Genomic DNA, 19,990 nt, shown 5'->3' with positions numbered 1-19,990 from the left:
ATGCCTGCCCTTCATCGGAAGGTAAATTCCCTCGGCAAGGACATTTTAAAAGTAAAGCATGACAAATGTAGAGCAAAACTCCATCTACTCAATCCCAACAATCTGTCTTAACGCTAATCTCAAAATTAAATCGTAAACTTGCATGCCAGCCATTGCTTGCAGCATCCATGAGGCTGCCGATGTAGTGTGAATCATAAATAGCTGTGCTGTCAACTTACTTACTAGGATGAAACTGCCCAAATTCATTTTACATAGCATCCTTACAGCAAGTGGAGATATTAGACCTTGATTGCATAAGTGTGGGCAGGATTCAAACTTGGTTCCCCGAAGTGAAGAAGATCGTGCTAATCAACTGTGTCCTGGGATGGCAGGAATGACGTATGAAGAGAGATTGGGTCAATTAGGCTTATATTCGCTAGAGTTTAGAAGAATGAGAGGGGATCTCATTGAAACTTATAAAATTCTAACAGGACTAGACAGACTAGATGCAGGAAGGCTGTTCCCGATGGCAGGGGAGTCCAGAACCAGGGGTCACAGTCTAAGGATAAGGGGTAAGCCATTTAGGACTGAGATGAGGAGGAATTTCTTCACCCAGAGAGTGGTGAACCTGTGGAATTCTCTACCACAGAAGACAGTTGAGGCCAATTCATTAAATATATTCAAGAAGGAGTTAGATATATTTCTTAAGGCTAAAGGGATCAAGGGATATGGGGAGAAAGCAGGGTCAGGGTACTGAATTTGGATGATCAGCCATGATCGCATTGAATGGCGCAGCAGGCTTGAGGGGCCGAATGGCCTACTCCTGCTCCTATCTTCTATGCTAGTTGTAATGAAATCTGTTTGTCTTGATCCTGTATTTCCTGTACTCATGTATATTACCCTCCCCCACACTGTGTATAGTTTCACTTCCTCTTTCCTGACTAACCTGGAAGGTTCCAGGTCTTGGCTCCGCCCCTGACTTCTCTTACATAAAGATCCCCGGATCTGTATGACTCATTTCTGTGAGCCAGTCGGTGTGTTGAGATGTAGCTCTGATCTTAGTGATTAAAAGCCAACTTGTTTAAGCCTATAACTTCTAGTTTTGTGGTTATTGAAGGCACATCACTAGTCTCTTAAATTTCATCTTTAGTAAGAAAAGTATGATCAAGCTTAGAGATTTTCATTTTTTTTAATCTTGCCCTATTCACAGCAAATGTTCCCTGTTGCCATTATAATGGAAACAGAAGTAATTTCACGAGTAGCGAGCTAGGTTTGGGGTTCAAGCTCCAATCCAGGAATTGAGGACATAACCTATGCTGACACTTTAGTGTAGTACTGAAAGAGTGCTGCATTATCGGAGATGTTATCTTTTGAATGAGACATTAAGCTGATGCCCTGTCTGCCTGTTCGGGTGGGTGGAAAAGATCCCTTGCTACTAATTGAAGAAGCGTGTCTCAGCCAACATTCATCCCTCAACCAACTGCATCAAAACAGATTAACTGGTCATTTATCTTATGTTATTTGTTGGATGTTGGTCTGCGCAAATTGGCTGTCACGTTTGCCTACACAACAACGACTACAATTCAAAAGTAATTCATTGGCTGTTACATCTGGAGGACATCAAAGGTGCTATATAAATGCAAGTTCATTCTTTCTTAGTCAGCTTGGACCATGTGTAATGCACAGCACTGATATACAAAATCTTTGGTGCAATATACGCTATTTCGCTGATCCAAAAACTGTGCACGTAAGGCAAACAGCCAGACTAAGATGAATACCACACAAAGTACTGTAAATGAACATACAGAACCTAGTTTTTTTCTTTGCCATGCCTCATCCTTCTGACCCACAATCAGGTCAGACAATGTACACATTTTTATAGAAGCACATGTTTTGCAGCTGGCTTGAGGAAATAGTAACATAAAACTCACTTTTGGTCATGAATTTCATTTTTTGAGACCAATATTGGGCATTTGCTAACAATTTTATTTAAGGTAAAGTTTTGGAAAATCAGCAGAAAATGGACACTACTGAACAAAATAAGCAACTTCTTTAAAAGGAACATTACTGTAATGCATGGCAGTTGTGTGGCTGCACAGACTAATCCAGTGATCAGTGCAATGCACAGTAGAGTGAGGGAGACAAACTGGCTGATTTTATCAATACAAAGACTGTACATAATGTGCATATTTTATCCAAAACCCGTGTTTCAAAAAGTAAACACCATAATTACACTTCATAGCTTTGGATTTTTGTTATAAATACTGCCAAATTATTTAAAATAAGTGACAAAAGAACACAATAAATTTAAGGCCCAATATTTGTTTGCATTCAAAATGCAGTAAAGCATTTACAGGAAAATAAGTAAAAATCCAAAATTCTAATTGTTTTCAAACAGTGAAGAATGGCAGATGCTCGTCTTGCTCTCCATACTTACCATACCTCCATGCCCAATGACAGGATCACTCTCTCTGATAGCAACACTGCCAGCCTTACAGAAGGGGAAAATGTGTCAGAATTCACACAGGACAAGCGGGCACACATGAACGGTGCAGCGAATTAGACGTGAAGCTCCTGGACTCCGCTGCTTGAAATGTGATGACCCCCTGTGATCTAACCCCTCTCATAGACTGTCTATAGATCACGTCACGATGGCTGTAATTGAGACCGCCTGCCAAGTCAGAGGACAGTTACAGATGTCGTCTACTCAAAGAGAGATAATGTAAGGCGTGCTGTGGTCACGGAACACTCTGCTACATTGATCTGGCAACACTGGAGGGAAAAAACAATTGCTTGCTCTGCTGAGATTTTGTAGTCTTGATAATGTTCTTTGTCTACAGTCACTGGTGACGTTGGTCACTGGATCCCCTGTTGAGAGCGCCTCTCTTCAAGCATCCTGCAAACCCACATGGAAACCACCTCTGCATTCCTGTCGTTGTACTGCACTACAAATGGGTGAACCTGCAAAGAAAGGATACAAAAAAATAAAAGGGAAGAATGTAACAGAGCTAATGTTACTTTGCAAGTAGCCCAAGTAAAGGAAGGAAACATTTGTGGATTAAGCTAGTAACTATTAAGGTCACGTGAGGATGTACCTTTCCCCCCCAGGTTTCTCCATGTAGAAATTCCCCATCAGAACTGACCACAGAAGGAAACACACAAACATACATTCCCTGTAGTTTAATATCCTAATTCAGCGATGCTGCACTCTTGGTGTGAAGCCTCGCTCGACAGGAGTGCGGGTCCCAGAACAGCCCTATAATATTAAGGGACCTATCTGCGACCTAGCTCCCATTAAGTGAGGATCCACAGCAGGAGCACAGCATCGCTGAAATTACCTTCTATTACACACCACAGAAAATTTTATTTACATTTCCTGTCGCAAAGGATTCAAGTTTTACATACTGTTGTGTTGAATAGTCTTATATTGAAAAGAAAACACTGATGCATGTCTCAGAACTACAACGTGCATTAATATAACACTCTGTGTGTAGGAAGGTGGGCAAAGAGTAGCCACCTAGAAGGGAGAGGGATGTGTGTGTGTGAAAGCACAAAGAGAACAAGCGTAAGGAGGCTTTTCAAAATAGGCAGGTGATGGGAACAGAGAATTGGAGGAGGTCTCTGAGGCAACATGCAGCGAGGTTATGTCAGAATTTGAAGGTGAGAACAAGGATCTTAAAATCAATCAGTTGGGGTGTGGGGAACCAGTTGAGGTGATGGGAGGTGTGGGCGAGGACATGGGCTGCAGTGTTTTGGAAGAAATAACAACAGAAAATGCTGGAAAAACTCAGCAGGCCAGGCAACATCCGTGGAGAGAGAAATAGAGTCAACGTTTCAGGTCGAAACCCTTTGTCAAGACTTGACAGTCTTGACAAAGGGTTTCGACCTGAAACGTTGACTCTATTTCTCTCTCCACGGATGTTGCCTGGCCTGCTGAGTTTTTCCAGCATTTTCTGTTGTTATTTCGGATTTCCAGCATCTGCAGTATTTTGCTATCGTACTAGTGTTTTGGAAGAATTGTATTTTGGAGGTCAGTAAGGAGAACATTGGAGAACTCCAGCTCTGAGGCAATAAAGGCGTGGACGAGCATTCGAGCAGCGGAGGGGGAGAAGTAGGGGCGGAAGTAGGCGATGTTTGAGGTGAAAGGAAACAGTCGTGCTAATGATTCAGATGATTTGGGAGGAGGGAGGGGAGGGGGGGGAGGAGGGGGAAACGGAGTTTGGAATTGAGCAGCAAACCAAGGTTCTGCATAGTGGTTAGCACTGTTGTCTCACAGCGCCAGGGACCCGGGTTCGAATCCGGCCTCGGGTGACTGTCTGTGTGGAGTTTGCACATTCTCCCCGTGTTTGCGTGGGTTTTCTCCGGGTGCTCCGGTTTCCTCCCACAGTCCAAAGATGTGCGGGTTAGGTTGATTGGCTATGATAAATTGACCCTTAGTGGTAGGGGGATTAAATACGTGGGGTTACGGGGATAGGGTGGGATATGTGTTGGTGTAGGGGTTACGGGGATCGGGTGGGATATGTGTCGGTGCAGGCTCGATGGGCCGAAATGGCCTCTATCTGCACTGGGGTTTCTGTGATCTGATCTGAACTCTGGCCGAAACCCGAGATAGCAGCAGGAAGTTTGATGGAGTTGAGGCCAAATGTGCATAGAGGTGTGCAAGAACAGAAGAGGGGGTCTTTGGTTTTGCTCACATTTAGCTGGGGGAAGTTTTGTCTTATGTAGGTCTTAATATTGGACAGGCAGTTGGAGAGTCGCGCCAGCCTTGGGGTCGATTAAGGGAGTGGAAGTGCAGAGTGGCATAATGTATATGTGGAAGCTGAACTCATGCTTCTGGATAATGTAATCAAGAAGTAACATATAAATGTAGAGTGGGGGGCCAAAGATGGAACCCTGGGGTATACTCGAGGTGACTGTGAGAGCATGGGGGGGGGGGGGGGGTCTATCATGCAACAATGATTATAGTGGCATTTCACTTCACACAGCAATTAGTGCCACATATACTGAACACATATTCTGTCACTTGCTGGCATGTCATGTGGTGAAGGGACATATGGATTCCTTCCCTCCCACCTTGGGCTGAAACAAAAGCAAAGGAATTCGTCAAACTTAAAATATATATATATATAATATATATGTTCTCCCCTTTTTCACTTCAATTTTCTCCCTTCCTCTCCTGAAAGCTTTTGCCTGGGAACATTTTTTTCATGAACTAAGCGCCTTTTTAAGGGTAGCTTCAGGGAAGAAATAACCATTTAAATGGTGATTAAGCCCAGAGTAATTTAGGGGTAAAAAAATAAATTCTATTTACTGAGTTTTCCCGTGGAGTACTGTATAATCTCCATTTTGTTGGTACTGGAGAAACGTCTTTAAGCACTTCACATACAACAAATTACTTTGCAGTGAAATAACTTCTTACGTAGGCAAAAGGATAATTTCAGGGCCCGTCTGACTCTCGTCATTTCTGTTAATATGATCAGGCTCACAAATCACTTAAGAAACAGATGTGAGGAACCTCTTGGCCTCATTCACTGCTGGATGCTAAAAATACATGAGATTAGGGTTCTATAAACAAATCATTCACGTGGGATTTTTCAAAAAGTACACTAAGCGCTCCATCCTCTTCCACTTCTTGACAATGAGTACCCACGGGCTATTCAATCACAGGAATCATCACAACTGTGCTGGATCCTGTCCGCACCAGACGACCCTACGTACTTGTGGGTCTCCAGCTATCAGAAGCAGGCATGCTGGCTGATTTCCCCCCTCTAATATACCAGGGACACAGAGGATAATGGTGTTCTCCAACTGCTGCCACAGCTGAGATCTGAGAACATCAAACCTGGGGCCTGCCTGGACTATATAGTCCAGCTCTACATCACATGGAACATTTATCCATTAAGAGAATAGTTTGACTTTTCCAAAGCACATCTCCTAAAACTCTCATATTGCTCAAACATGGCTTGCTGTTTCTTTTAGATCATAGTTAAAGCCGTAATGTGACCATTGCTCTTCAGCAGCAGGCTGTAACTTGGTGCAGTTTATTAATGTTGCTCCCGTCCATGTGGGAAAGCTCCTAGGCCTAGAAATTGGGTTGGGGCGCCAAAGTGGCGCAAAAGTCGCCTGAGCGCAGGATTTAGCGCAGCATTTGAGGTTTCAGCAATCGTCAGATATTCAGTTTCATTGCCCCTCGAGGGACACAGGGCGAGGCTCGAGGCGCTCCGCGTCCCTCTTAGGGCACTGAAACTGAATATCGCAGCGCAACGTGCCGCAGCGCCACACGCTGTGGCACGGCACGCTGCAGGCCTTCCTCCCACTGTTAAGGGGGAGGTGCCTGCAACAGCGCGATCCCCGCTCGCGAGTGCCGGCAAACAAGCCCGGCACCAAGGAGAAGTGCCGGGCTCTCGGGAAACAGCCGGCAATGCCGCGGGGGTGGGGGGGGGGGGGAGGGGTTAGGAGGCCGGGGATGGAGGTGCTGGCAGGCGGCCGCCAAAAAAGGCGGCCGCCCCCGCACCTCCACCTTAACTTGCGCCGCTGCCGGCACAGTAAGGCCCCGTGAACCGGGCGCGGGTAGCGAACGGCGCAACTGCGGTGTTCGCTACCAAATATCGCGAATGGGGCGCTGCGCACACCGATGACGTCATCGGTGGCGGCGCAGCGCAAAAGGCTAATGCCACCATTATCGCCCCAACTCAATATCGCGGGAGGCGCAGCCAGTGGCGCTACAGCCACTGCCTGCCTCTTTAGGCGCTAATAAGTGGCGCTGCTCACCCAATTTCTCCCTAGTCTCTACTTTTCTTACTCTCCCCAACAGCCCACCCAATATTGGAAACTGCCCATGTGGAGAAATCATGATACACAGACCCTGTTCTAACCATGCGGTCCATCCACCTTTTCATCAGATTGTTAAGACTTTACATTTTTAATTATAAACTTTGATCCCCATTTTAATAACCTGAATGCTTATGGATCATTCACATTTCTAGTAGCAGTTTACCTGCATAACTGTCAATCCATTTTATAAGTAATTAATTGTATGCAAAGCACTTTGAGATGTTTGAGACATAATAAAGTGCTACATAAATGTAAGTCTTTCTTTTAAATGCTCTGGTTTTAAGAATCTTGGCACAGCACAGTAAGAGGAAACATATTTACAGGACTAGTTTTCACTATGGTCTGAACACTGTACAAAATTAGCAACAGAATTCTTGGTTTATAATGAGATTTGCTGTCTGATCTGGTCTCAAAGCTTCCATTATACCAGGCTTCCTCTTCTGCATAGATATGCTGTGTGAAGAAAGATACTTGGGCAAGAGCATATAAAGATCCTGCAAATCCATTGACAGGATAGGCGCACCAAAGTCAGTATTCTTGCTCAGGCCAACATCCCCAGCATTGAAGCTTTGACCACGCTCAATCAGCTCCGATGGACAGGTCACATTGTACGCATGCCTGATACGATACTCCCAAAACAAGCGCTCTACTCGGAGCTCCGGCACGGCAAGAGAGCCCCAGGTGGGCAGAGGAAACGCTTCAAGGACACCCTCAAAGCCTCCTTGAAAAAGTGTAACATCCCCACCGACACCTGGGAAACCCTGGCCCAAGACCGCACAAAGTGGAGGAGAAGCATCCGGGAAGGCGCCAACACCTCGAGTCTCTTCGCCGGGAGCAAGCGGAAGCCAAGCGCAGGCAGCGCAAGGAGCGCACGTCAACCCAAGCACCCCACCCACCATCTGCCCCACCTGTGACAGAGACTGTAGGTCCCGCACTGGACTCATCAGTCACCTGCAAACTAATTTTTAATGTAGAAGCAAGTCATCCTCGGTTCCGAGGGACTGCCTAAGAAGAAGATAAAGTAATGTCAAGGATGAATTGGCATTCTAGAGTTCTTGTCAATTAAACCTTTGGGAGCGCAAGGATAAACTTTGCAGAACCTTTGCTTAGGAGTCTAAATGGGCCGGGTAGAATCTATGATGAGTGGATTGTACATGGTATGCAGAAGGAATAAGCTTGATAACATGGTACAAGAAAAGGCCATTTGGCCTATGCGTTAAAGCTTTGCCTTTTAATTATTCGGATTTCAATTTCATTCTCCCAAACTAGTTTTCAAATATGGCAAATTAAATGAAGCTTGGATTCATACTGGGATAACACCAGCACAGCATCTGCAAACTTGTAATAGGATGGATTCACAGTAATACATGTCCCTGGCAACCAATTCAAAATGTTTCATACTGAACAATGTACACCAGATCTCAGCAAATGCCAGTTTAATTGAAGCATTAAACTATCAGTATATAAGGTGGTACAAATACGGCAGGGTTGGGTAAAATGGTACAGAATTACAGCTCGCTAGATAACCTTTTCCATGCTCGTAGGATTCTGCTGGTGCCGGTTCTGGTATCCTACAGTGCAATGAGACTGTTGTTAGCTACATTGCCAGGCAAGATGACTCTATGGTTCTAAGATGACGTTACCTTTAGGACACCTGTCTATTAGAGATGATTCATTATCAGCAAGGACAAGGCCATATTGTGAGGAGGAGTAGAAACATGACATTTTTAAAATCCCAGCGTTTGGAGTGGACAGTGAGTTTAATTACTGTGGTTAAAGCATTGTGTGTTGGGTTTGGACCAGTAGGAAAACACTCTTTAGAAGCCCAAAGAACCACTTGATATACAGGCTGAGATTCACACTCAGAAAGCACAATTAATCTGACATTTTTTTAAATTTGCATTTGTGAATACAATTTATCAGTACTAAGCCGAATAAATGAAAGCAGAAAAAAATAAGAGATTATCTACAGAAAAAGGAAATAAAAGAAAATAAATAAAAACGTACAGAAAGCAGAGATTGCTGGGGGGCTGTCAGTGAGCAGCTCCACAGGAAATGAAACTGCTCCGCATTTGAGTCAGGAAACTTCCAGGATTGCTGTGCTGTTTCCTGATTTTGACACTTCTTGATTGGCATCCAGGTTAGAAAATGACGATGACCATAACTCCCTATGAAGCTGCTCAGTGACAAGTTTGTTGGTTGAGTTCAGCTCAACTACTTCCTACTGAGTGTACGAACTTGAAATGGCTACCCTCCATAGGGAGGGAAAATTAAAACTTTAAATAGCACCCAGCTAAGTCAGATTTTTGAAGCGACTGTTTTTAATCTTACCTCAATGGGGGTGGCAGGGCACACAGTACATAATGAAAGTAATTGTCCCTTAATTTACCTTCAATTTATACGGTAATGCAGACAGCCGCAAGAGAAAACAATTAGTACTTTCCTTGCAATTACAGTATCTGGACTGGGTAACTCTGAAATCAGGAACAGTAGCTTTCTACGCATAATGGCCCACACAGGGAACGCAGCCATTTGAGCACCTGCACTAGTCAAGACTACAAATGTTATAATGCCTTTATCAGCCAAGATAGCACCCTTCACCTCTGGAAATTTAAAGCCAGGTTCGAAAAAACAGTAAGGGGTCACGTCTGCTGATTCCTATGAGGGATTTTGACTGTCTCACTCAAATCCTGGCAGAGTTGGTCTGTAGAAGAAATCTGCAAAAGGTCTCGGCTGAAGACTGTGGGGAAAATGAGAATCAGTTGTTACAGTGAAGGCTGTGTACCTGACCTGAGAAACCTTAATACTGCTACTGGAAACAAAATTCAAATGCTTAATTCTCTCCAGTGTTGTAGAGCCTCACCCAGGAAAAGCAAACACAATTAGGTATGTAATAAGTCCAACTAAATAACAGAAGTTGACCTTTTTTAAAACCTTAGTTTACCGAACATGCTTACAAACAAGTGGGGTTTGATAAGCCGACATTTCTCTTAATGTGAGGCCATTATAAAACAACACCGCAAAAGGTCATGAAGCAAACAGTAAAAGTGAGCTGATCCATATGTTGAAGCTCAGGAATAGTGGAAATTGAAGCTGAACGTTGAACACTAATTCTAGTCAAGATGCTGAACTAGTAATGCCTACCCTGTGGGTGCTACTTTGCTCTCTCTCACCTCCCTGCCCCCCTCCCTTCACAGCTCTCTCCTTTCTTTTTTGTTTTCTGTTACTCCATTTCCACATACTCATTTCTTCGTCCAAACTATTTAAATTACTTGTGACCCTCACTACTCCAGTGTGCCCCCTGTTATGTACCAAACAACAAACTGTATCTTATATGGAAGCAGGTCAAAAGGCACACAGGCATTAACTCAATTGCTGCTATTGCAATTTACATGCCACAGTTGCTGCTGAATCGCTGTAATTTAAACCTGTCACAAATGGTGAGAAGAACCAAAACCAGCCAGCAGAATTTTATTAAGCATTACTTACACAACAGTAAGTTTTCAAGGCAATCCTTTATTTAATTTGTAAGTTATTCAACACTAAACACAATTGCAGACACATTCAAACAGATGAACAGGGAAAGCTTAGTAGTGAGTCTCTTCAGGCTTCAGTAACAATATAAAAATCAGGCGAATTCAGCAAGAAAATGTTATGACACTATATGGACATTCGCTAGCTGGAATGAGAAGAGGTCAGCAGGAAGGGGCCGAGTCAATGGACTGGAAAGCAGGCCAGAGTGAGTGCCAGCCAGACTAATTTTCTGTGTCAACTTTGAAAATTAGGTAAACAGTGACAAACCGGCCTCTTAAAATCAACTTGTCAGTTCTCATTTTCTTGAGAAAGGGTAATCTTCGGCTACTGGCAGCCCACAGTGTTTTCTAATAGAGGTTAAACTTCAAGGCTAACAGCACCCTACACAGGCCATTCAGACATTTAAAAAAAAAATGGGTCGGGTCCTACTTCTGGTCTAACAAACCTACAAAAGATCTTCTAAAAACCGATGCAGAAGAATCTATGTCTGTTTTATACTGATTTTAATTATGTTTACCTGTTCTAACAAATTGTGAAATAAAAATACCACTATAAACTGATGCACACATACATACTTGCAATCTACAGATTAGGAAGGCTTGCCCCTAAACTGAGTGTGTCACATTTCAAGACCACCTCACTGTCCAACCTCACAATTTTTCTGCCAACATTTTCACTCCTGAAAGCATACAAATAATGTGACGTACATTGAAATATCTGGGTCAGAACAAGGTTACACTCCACAAATAAGAAAGAAAGGCAAGCATCGATTGCCATTATGTTCTGTGGACTGAGTGATCCAATGTTTCTCATAAATTTGATGGTGACCTCGAGTTTTCTTAGCCTCTATAAATCCCTCAAACTCTTTTGCTTCACAGTAACAAATACTTTCTTTTATGACTTTTTCCCCCTCTTCTGAAGGCACTGACTCATGTTGGGTATAGTCCAAGTGGCTATTCTTCAAGTACGGGTTTAGTCAGTGTCGACAGGATATTCAACCACTGGGGGCTTCACAAGCGACTCCAATTCTCTTTTCAACTAAGCCCGCACGCTTTGCAGAACAGAATTACTTTATAGGGATCAGGAGCTGGAACCCTGGATGATTTTTTTCCTCTCCCTAGCCTGGGGAGCTGAGGTTAATTGTAGTGCTCTGCACAGAGTGGGAAACACACCTGAGATGGCTGTATGACTCAATGCAATACTTTACCCCACCATGCTACTGGTGGGGAGCTGCAATGAAACTAATCACTCCCCTCCCAAGTTTAATATTATTCAGTGAAATTACCAAATATATCACTTCAGCACTTTGAGTGGTATGTTTCCATTAAGTTCACACACTACACACTTATGGCGAAGGGACAGATGAATAGGATGCTTTACTAAAGAAAATAATTCTTACTATAAAAACAACTTTTTTTTTTTTTTAAAGAGACAGCATGTTTCTAGTTTCTTTTAAATACAGCATTCCAAATACTGATCATCCGAGTGTGATATGAAGAGAGTAGCACATGACATAATGCATTGGGACCTTGGGCACACTGTGGAAAGCCCTCACACACATAAGTGTAATGAACCCATGGTCCAAAAACATTACACTGTACATTAGCCTATCATTAATGGCACATTAGGACTGGGGGCATAGCATGCTTCCTGGTCAGGGTTTCATCAGGACAACACAAAATCTCAGAAGCTCTTAAAGGAACTTTAAAGAGAATAACATTGGGACGTTTCCATTTTGAAGAGTCTGATTATACAGTCTTGCAGCACTAGATGTGAAATTGGAATCAAACCCTCTTATGCGGTATTTTATGGCAATTTAAGTCATTCTGATCTGGGTGATATTCCACATTTTTAAAGGCTTCCACAGCAGCAGAGTATTTATTTTTTAAATTAGAGAATTCACTGATAATGTTGCATTCTATTATTAGTACAAGTTCAGCAGTCCCTGCTCATTCCCCCTCCAAATCAATTACATTTGTGAAGAGTCACAAGGTGTGGAACTGCAAGTGTTGGGGTAATGGCTGGTAGAAAGAACAGAGTATAGTGGCGCAAAAATATTTTTTTGCTGAACACTCCATCCTACCCTGCAGCAATTCTCACAGAAACAGGGTTCCCAAAAATGGTCCATATTTTACAGTTATACAAAATAAAATTCCTTTGAAAAAACATTGTGGCTCTTCAAAACAATGGCAGTAAGCAGGCCTGTCTCCCAAATTCCAATGAGTTCCTGATCTCAGCCATATCATCAGTGAAGAGTAAGGCAACCCGGAGCTGCTCTGTTTTACCATCTGGTGGCCTATTACTTATATCTTGAAATTATGCTAGAATATGGATGCTTAAAATTAAAATCACAGTTGCTTGAAATAAAGAGGTTAGCATAGGGGACAATGGAATTTCATATGACCCTGTTAAGTGCTTGTATGCACATTTGCACAACACAATTTCAAAGCCATAGGGAAAGTGACAGGGGTGATGGGGATAATTTTCCAACTGTGCACTCCTGGTGGGAAGCCTCTCCGGCAGGCTGCACATTACAGAAATTCAAGTGTGTGTTGCGGATGCTTTTTCGACTATGTGGAGTGTCACAAACACACACACACATACACACTCACACACACACACACACACACACACACACACACACGAGTTACAATTGGCCACAGCATCCCTGGGCTAGAGAGGGTGACAGGAAAAAAAAATAGGCAGGGCCCCTGCTGGAAATGCTCTGGTGAAGATCAGATTTGAACAGGATTAGGATAAGGTTCAGGCTCAGCAGTAGCGCCCCATCCACTTCCCCAAGTTGAGCAGCTTGGTGGCACTTGCTGTTTATGGTTGCATAGGAAAAATTGGCATTTGGGTAAGGTACCAAAGGTTGACTGGTGCCTGTGAAACTGTACCCTAGCAAAAATCAGCAGCTTGAGGGGAGCAGGAGAGAAATATGGTGCAGGACATGAAAATTCATCTGTGACTTTAAAAATCGTTACCATAAGTTGCCATATTGAATTAAATTACAACTGGCAATAAAAAGCAGAAATAAGTACATTGGATCGTTTTAAAAGACTGCAATGGCACAATGGTTTCTGATATGATATTCTGTTGGCAAGGGGAAACCCCAAGATAATTATTGGGGCAGGAGTCCAGATTAAACAAGCTTGTGTATCTGGGGTGGAAAGTGGAAGGAAAATAACATGAGTAGTATTCAACAATTATATCGCAATGATCCACCGGGATCTTTAAGGCTGTTATTTTATCTCCAACAAATCATATTTCAACATCCTTACAGAAAATATTGACAGGAATAGACTGTGCAAAAGGAGGAGAGCTGTCAGTCTAGTCTAGTCTACTCCTGAAATGAATTCAGAAAGGAGGGGCTCGATTTTCAGTGTGCCGTGGAGTCGGGTTTGGAGGCGTGCGGGGAGTTAAATTCCCGAAATCGGGGGTCCCGACCCCATGCCACTTTCAAAGGAGGCGGGTACCCGCCCTGCACTGGGACCCGCCTCCCCAAGGCGGGAAGGGATTAGTGCCATTTAACTGCCTGTTAACAGGAAGGTGAGGTGGGGTGGCTATGTTAATAAAGGAAGGAATCACTGTAATACAGAGAAATGATATTGGGTCAAAAGATCAGGATAATGAAACAGTTTGGGTGGAGGTAAGGAATAATAAGGGAAAAAAAACACTAGTGGGCGTAGTCTATAGGCCTCCGAACAGTGGCAACTCTGTTGGACGGAATATCAATCAGGAAATAGTTGAGGCTTGTAATAAGGGAACATCTATAATTATGGGGGATTTTAACTATCATATTAATTGGACAAATCAAATTGGGCAGGGCTGCCTTGAGGATGAGTTCATTGAGTGTATTAGGGATGGGTTTCTTGAGCAGTATGTAACTGAACCGACCAGGGGGCAAGCAACCTTAGATCTGGTCCTGTGTAACGAGACAGGATTAATTAAAAATGTCCTAGTAAAGGATCCCCTTGGAATGAGTGACCATAACATGGTTGAATTCCATATTCAATTAGAGGGTGAGAAGGTTGGATCTCAAACAAGCGTGCTAAGCTTGAATAAAGGAGACTATGAAGGTATGAGAGCGGAATTGAGTAGAGTGGATTGGGAAAATAGATTAAAGGGTAAGACGATACATGATCAGTGGTGTACATTTAAGGAGTTATTTTACAACTTCCAAAAAATATATATTCCACTAAGAAAAGGGTGTAAAAGAAAAGACAGCCATCCGTGGCTAAGTAAAGAAATTAAGGATAGTATTCGACTAAAAACAAGGGCATATAAGGTAGCCAAATCTAGTGGGAGGATAGAGGATTGGGAAAACTTTAAAAGACAGCAAAAAATAACAAAAAGATTGATTAAGAAAGGGAAGATAGATTATGAAAGTAAATTAGCAAAAAATATAAAAACAGATAGTAAGAGTTTTTATAGTTATATAAAAAGAAAAAGGGTGGCTAAAGTAAATGTTGGTCCCTTAGAGGATGAGACCGGGAAATTAATGGTGGGAAATATGGAGATGGCAAAAACACTGAATGAATATTTTATATCAGTCTTTACAGTAGAAGACACTAAGAATATCCCAACACTGGACAAACAGGGGGCTAAAGGGGGGGAGGAGCTAAACACGATCAAAATCACTAAGGAAGTGGTACTCGGTAAAATAATGGGACTCAAGGCGGATAAATCACCTGGACCTGATGGCTTACATCCTAGGGTCTTGAGGGAAGTGGCGGTAGGGATTGTGGATGCATTGGTAATAATTTTCCAAAACTCCCTGGACTCGGCAAAGGTCCCGGCAGACTGGAAAACTGCTAATGTAACACCCTTATTAAAAAGGGCAGTAGACAGAAGGCTGGAAACTATAGACCGGTTAGCCTAACATCTGTGGTAGGTAAAATTTTGGAGTCCATTATTAAGGAGACAGTAACAGGACATTTGGATAATCATAATTTAATAGGACAAAGCCAGCATGGTTTTATGAAGGGGAAGTCATGTTTGACAAATTTGCTGGAGTTCTTTGAGGAAGTAACATATAGGGTGGATAAAGGGGAACCAGTGGACGTAGTGTATTTAGACTTCCAAAAGGCATTTGACAAGGTGCCGCACAAAAGATTATTGCTTAAGATAAAAAAATCACGGGATTGGGGGTAATATTCTGGCATGAATAGAGGATTGGCTATCTAACAGAAGGCAGAGAGTTGGGATAAATGGTTCATTCTCAGACTGGCAATCAGTAACTAGTGGTGTTCCGCAGGGGTCAGTGCTGGGTCCCCAACTCTTTACAATCTATATTAAGGATTTGGAGGAGGGGACCGAGTGTAACATATCAAAGTTTGCAGTTGATACTAAGATGGGAGGGAAAGTAGTGAGTGAGGAGGACATAAAAAACCTGCAAGGGGACATAGACAGGCTAAGTAAGTGGGCAGAGATTTGGCAGATGGAATACAATACTGGAAAGTGTGAGGTTATGCACTTTGGTAGGAAAAATCGTAGAGCAAGTTATTATCTTAATGGCAAGAAACTGGAAAGTACTGAAGTACAAAGGGATCTGGGGGTCCTGGTGCACGAAACTCAAAAGGTTAGTATGCAGGTGCAGCAAGTGATTAAGAAGGCCAATGGAATGTTGGCTTTCATTGTTAGGTGGATAGAATATAAAATAGGGAGGTATTGCTTCAGTTGTACAAGGTATTGGTGAGACCGCACCTGGAATACTGCGTACAGTTTTGGTGTCCATACTTAAGAAAGGACATACTTGCTCTCGAGTCAGTACAAAGAAGGTTCACTCGGTTAATCCCGGGGATGAGGGGATGGACATATGAGGAGAGGTTGAGTAGATTGGGACTCTACTCATTGGAGTTCAGAAGAATGAGAGGCGATCTTATTGAAACATATAAGATTGTGAAGGGGTTGGATCAGGTGGATGCGGGGAGGATGTTCCCGATGATGGGTGAAACTAGAACTAGGGGGCATAGTCTTAGAATAAGGGGCTGCTCTTTCAAAACTGAGATGAGGAGGAACTACTTCACTCAGAGGGTGGTAGGTCCATGGAATATGCTGCCCCAAAAAGCTGTAGAAGCTACATCATTACATAAATTTAAAACAGAAATAGACAGTTTCCTAGAAGTAAAGGGAATTAAGGGTTACGGGGAGCGGGCAGGAATTTGGACATGAGTCTAGGTTCGGATCGGCCATGGCCCTGTGGGTAGCGGAGCGGGCCCAGGGGCCGTGTAGCCTGATCCTGCTCCTATTTCGTGTGTCTAATTCTGTTAGATTCAGGAGATGGTTCTGTGATAGTGGATTGGCGGTTAGGATCAGATCAGCCATGATCTTATTGAATGGCGGAGCAGGCTCGAGGGGCCGATTGGTCTACTCCTGCTCCTATTTCTTATGTTCTTATGTTCTTAGTTAACAGGCAGTTTTTAGCCTAATCCCTATTTTTAAGCTTGAAGTGTGGGATTTCCGACGGCTCCAAACCACGCCAAGTTGGAGGAGTCGGGCCATTGGGTTGAAGGAGTCGAGATGTCGGTGTTCAGGTGAGTGATGTGTGCATGAATGCAAAGGTAAGTGTGTTTGGTGTGTGTAAAGTGATTAAATAAGTTTTACATACATTTTCTTACCTATTCAGCCTTCCTTCCATTAGGTTCGGGGAGTCCCTCATCTCACCGGCACAGAAAGCAGAATGGCTGCGATCTGTCAAAAGTGACAGCCTTCAGCTTTCTGTGCAGGAGAGACTTCTAACTGGGTCTGTGGAGGACTCATGTTAGATGTAAGACAGTCAGGCCTAGAAATTCACTTTGGGCCCGCCAGCTGGCGTGCGCCCAAAAGTTAGCGCTGAGCGCGGAGCCAGTTGCGCCCGTCAGATATTCAGTTTTTGCGCCCCAAGTCGGAACCGGGCGCTATTCCAGGGTGTGCCCGCCCCCGCTTGGGGCGCTGAAACTGAATTTCAGCGCTCTAGGCGCCGCTGCGCCACCCGCTGCGGAGCGGCAGGCTGCGGTACTGCAGGCCTCCTCCTTCTCTTAAGGGGGAGGTGCCTGCAACGGGGAGATCGCCGCTGGATAGTGCCGGCAAATGAGCCCGGCACCACGGAGAAGTGCCGGGTTCGCGGAAAGCAGCCGGCAATGCCGCGGGGGGGGGGGCGAGGGGGTGGTGGAGGAGGCCGGGGAAGGAGGTGCGGGCAGGCGGCCGCCGAAAAAGCGGCCGGCCGCACCTCCACCTTAAAGCGCCCCACTAAGGCTACAGGACGGCCCCGTTTTCTGATCGCTGTTTGCGGCCGCTGCGGAAGAGGCGGCCGCAACTAAATATGGCGGTCGGGCCGGTAGCGGTGCACTGCGCACACTGATGACGTCATCGGTGGCGGCGCAGCGCTACTGGCTAACGCCGCCATTACTGCAGCGCTGAATATCGGCGAAAGCTCAGCAAGTGGCGCAAAAGCCCTCTTTGGGCGAAAACTGGGCGCAAAGCCTACTGAATTTCTAGCCCTCAGTGTTTGACAGCTTCAAACAGCTGTGAAACACTGATATTTCATCTGTCAAAACGTCTTGACAGATGAAATTTCAGTCTGTGACGTCACCTGTTGCCGGGTGGCCCTTAATTGGCCTGCTGAGCCCGCTGGGCGGGCTCAACAAGGTCAATCAAGTTAAAATCGCGTGGATTGGCTGCATCTCGATGGAGGTGGGACTACAACCCCGGAAGTTGTAGTCCCGCCTCCAACCCGACTCCTGAATGAAAATCCAGCCAGAGGTGTCTATTTGGCAAATATTGGAATGCTCAAAAATCCCACAACCTCCATCAGATGACTACTGAAACAGTAGCAATGCTGTGATTGGCTATCATGATGATGTAAAACCTCAGGGACTGTTGTTACTAGGACTTCAGTAAAGTTTAATAGTGGGCATGTGAAATTGTTGTACTCTTGCTTACTTGAACTGTGGAAACACCTAGCAGTACAATGTTGCCTTTCCAAACTTGGGTTGTGTCTGAAGAAAGCATGTTGAACTCTATGGGGGAAAAATTGGGTGAGTAGCGCCACCTGTTAGCGCCTAAAGAGGCAGTCAGTGGCTGTAGCGCCACTGGCTGCGCCTCCCGCGATATTCAGCAGGGGCGCAAATGGTGGCGTTAGCCATTTGTGCTGCGCCGCCACCGATGACATCATCGGTGTGCGCAGCGCCCCATTCGCGCCCCGGTCGCGATATTTGGTAGCGAACGGCGCCAGTTCACGGGGCCTTACTGTGCCGGCAGCGGCGCAAGGTGGAGGTGCGGGGCGGCCGCCTGCCAGCACCTCCATCCCCGGCCTCCTGACCCCCCCCCCCCCCCGCGGCATTGCCGATTGTTTCCCGAGAGCCCGGCACTTCTCCTTGATGCCGGGCTCGTTTGCTGGCACTTGCGAGCGGGGATCGCGCTGTTGCAGGCCCCTCCCCCTTAACAATGGGAGGAAGGCCTGCAGTACCGCAGCGTGTCGTGCTGCAGCGTGTGGCGCTGCGGCACGTTGCGCTGCGATATTCAGTTTCAGCGCTCTAAGAGGGACGCGGAGCGCCTCGAGCCTCGCCCCGTCTCCCTCTAGGGGCAATGGAACTGAATATCTGACGATCGCTAAAGCCTCGAACGCTGCGCTAAATCCTGCGCTCAGGCGACTTTTGCGCCACTTTGGCGCCCCAACCCAATTTCTAGGCCTATAAATCTAGGGCGAAGTACTGTTAACAATAGGTTTGTTACCTGTGCTGGTAAGTAGCAGAAGCAATTTAAGACAGCGAGTTACCAGTATCAGCACAGCACGAAGTGTGATTTGTTTTTCTCTAGCATATTGATAAAAGTCTTGTATCCAGCACATTATACTTCAAAGTGTCACACTTTTTTAAAAAAAACAGATGCAAAGTAATCTTAAAGGAAAAAAAGTTCCAGTCATTTCATGCTGGATTCTTCTGAAATGGATCCAGAAATTTACATTGCTCTCTAATTTAAAAGCTATTATAATTATCTGGATCTCCCTGTTTAGTTCACTTCCCTACAGCACCGGAGCAGTGGTCTTAAAGGACCAAGCCTGGTTAAACAATGTTCCATCTCAGCAGATAAACATTACAATTGTGCTCCATACTGCCCATGAGCAATACCATGGGAGATCTAGTAATATGCCAAATAAGCCTAGTGACCACGCTGCTAGGTATACTTATTCTGAAAATTAATTTCAACCATTCTCTCTGTGGACTTAGTCCTGATGCAACTGCAATCAATTCATTTTTAGGATTAATTTCAGTTTATTTACTTTATTTCAAAATGAAACCATTAACCAGAGTATATGACAAAGACAACAACATCTTGCATTTACTTTTTTTATTCATTGGATTCAGTGAATGTCGGCGGCAAGATCAGCATTTACTGCCCATCCCCAATTGACAATTGAGTGACTTGAATACAACTGAGTTAGGCCATTTCAAAGGGAAGTTAATAGTCAACCACATTGCTGTGGGTCTGGAGTCACATATAGGCCAGACCGGGTAAAGATGGCAGATTTCCTTCCCTAATAGTCACCATTACTGATACTAGCTTTTTATTCCAGATTTATTTAACCTGGCTGCCGTGGTGGGATTTGAACTCACGTCTCCGGATCATTAGTCCAGGCCTCTGGATTACTAGTCCAGTAACA

At 44.5% G+C, this 19,990-nt stretch overlaps 1 protein-coding gene across 18 annotated transcripts in view; it reads right to left on the bottom strand.

Annotated features, from left to right (window-relative positions):
* Window positions 1–1,944: 1,944 nt before the first annotated feature.
* Window positions 1,945–19,990, bottom strand: part of map2k5 (mitogen-activated protein kinase kinase 5) — a 284,907-nt gene continuing 266,861 nt past the window's right edge. For 17 of the 18 annotated variants that reach the window (XM_085968445.1, XM_085968462.1, XM_085968465.1 and 14 more), the window contains one exon: window positions 1,945–2,940. In XM_085968445.1, coding sequence (XP_085824571.1) covers window positions 2,925–2,940 — 16 coding nt within the window. In that variant the 3' untranslated portion in view covers window positions 1,945–2,924. The remainder of the gene's footprint in view (window positions 2,941–19,990) is intronic. The other variant, XR_015073772.1, reaches the window with a different exon arrangement.

Source organism: Somniosus microcephalus, chromosome 27, assembly GCF_052327205.1.
Source record: "Somniosus microcephalus isolate GS21.2 chromosome 27, FLI_Smic_1.0, whole genome shotgun sequence".
NCBI lineage: Eukaryota > Metazoa > Chordata > Chondrichthyes > Squaliformes > Somniosidae > Somniosus > Somniosus microcephalus.
The sequence above is the reverse complement of the archived record's forward strand: the minus strand, read 5'-3'. Positions and strand labels throughout refer to the sequence as shown.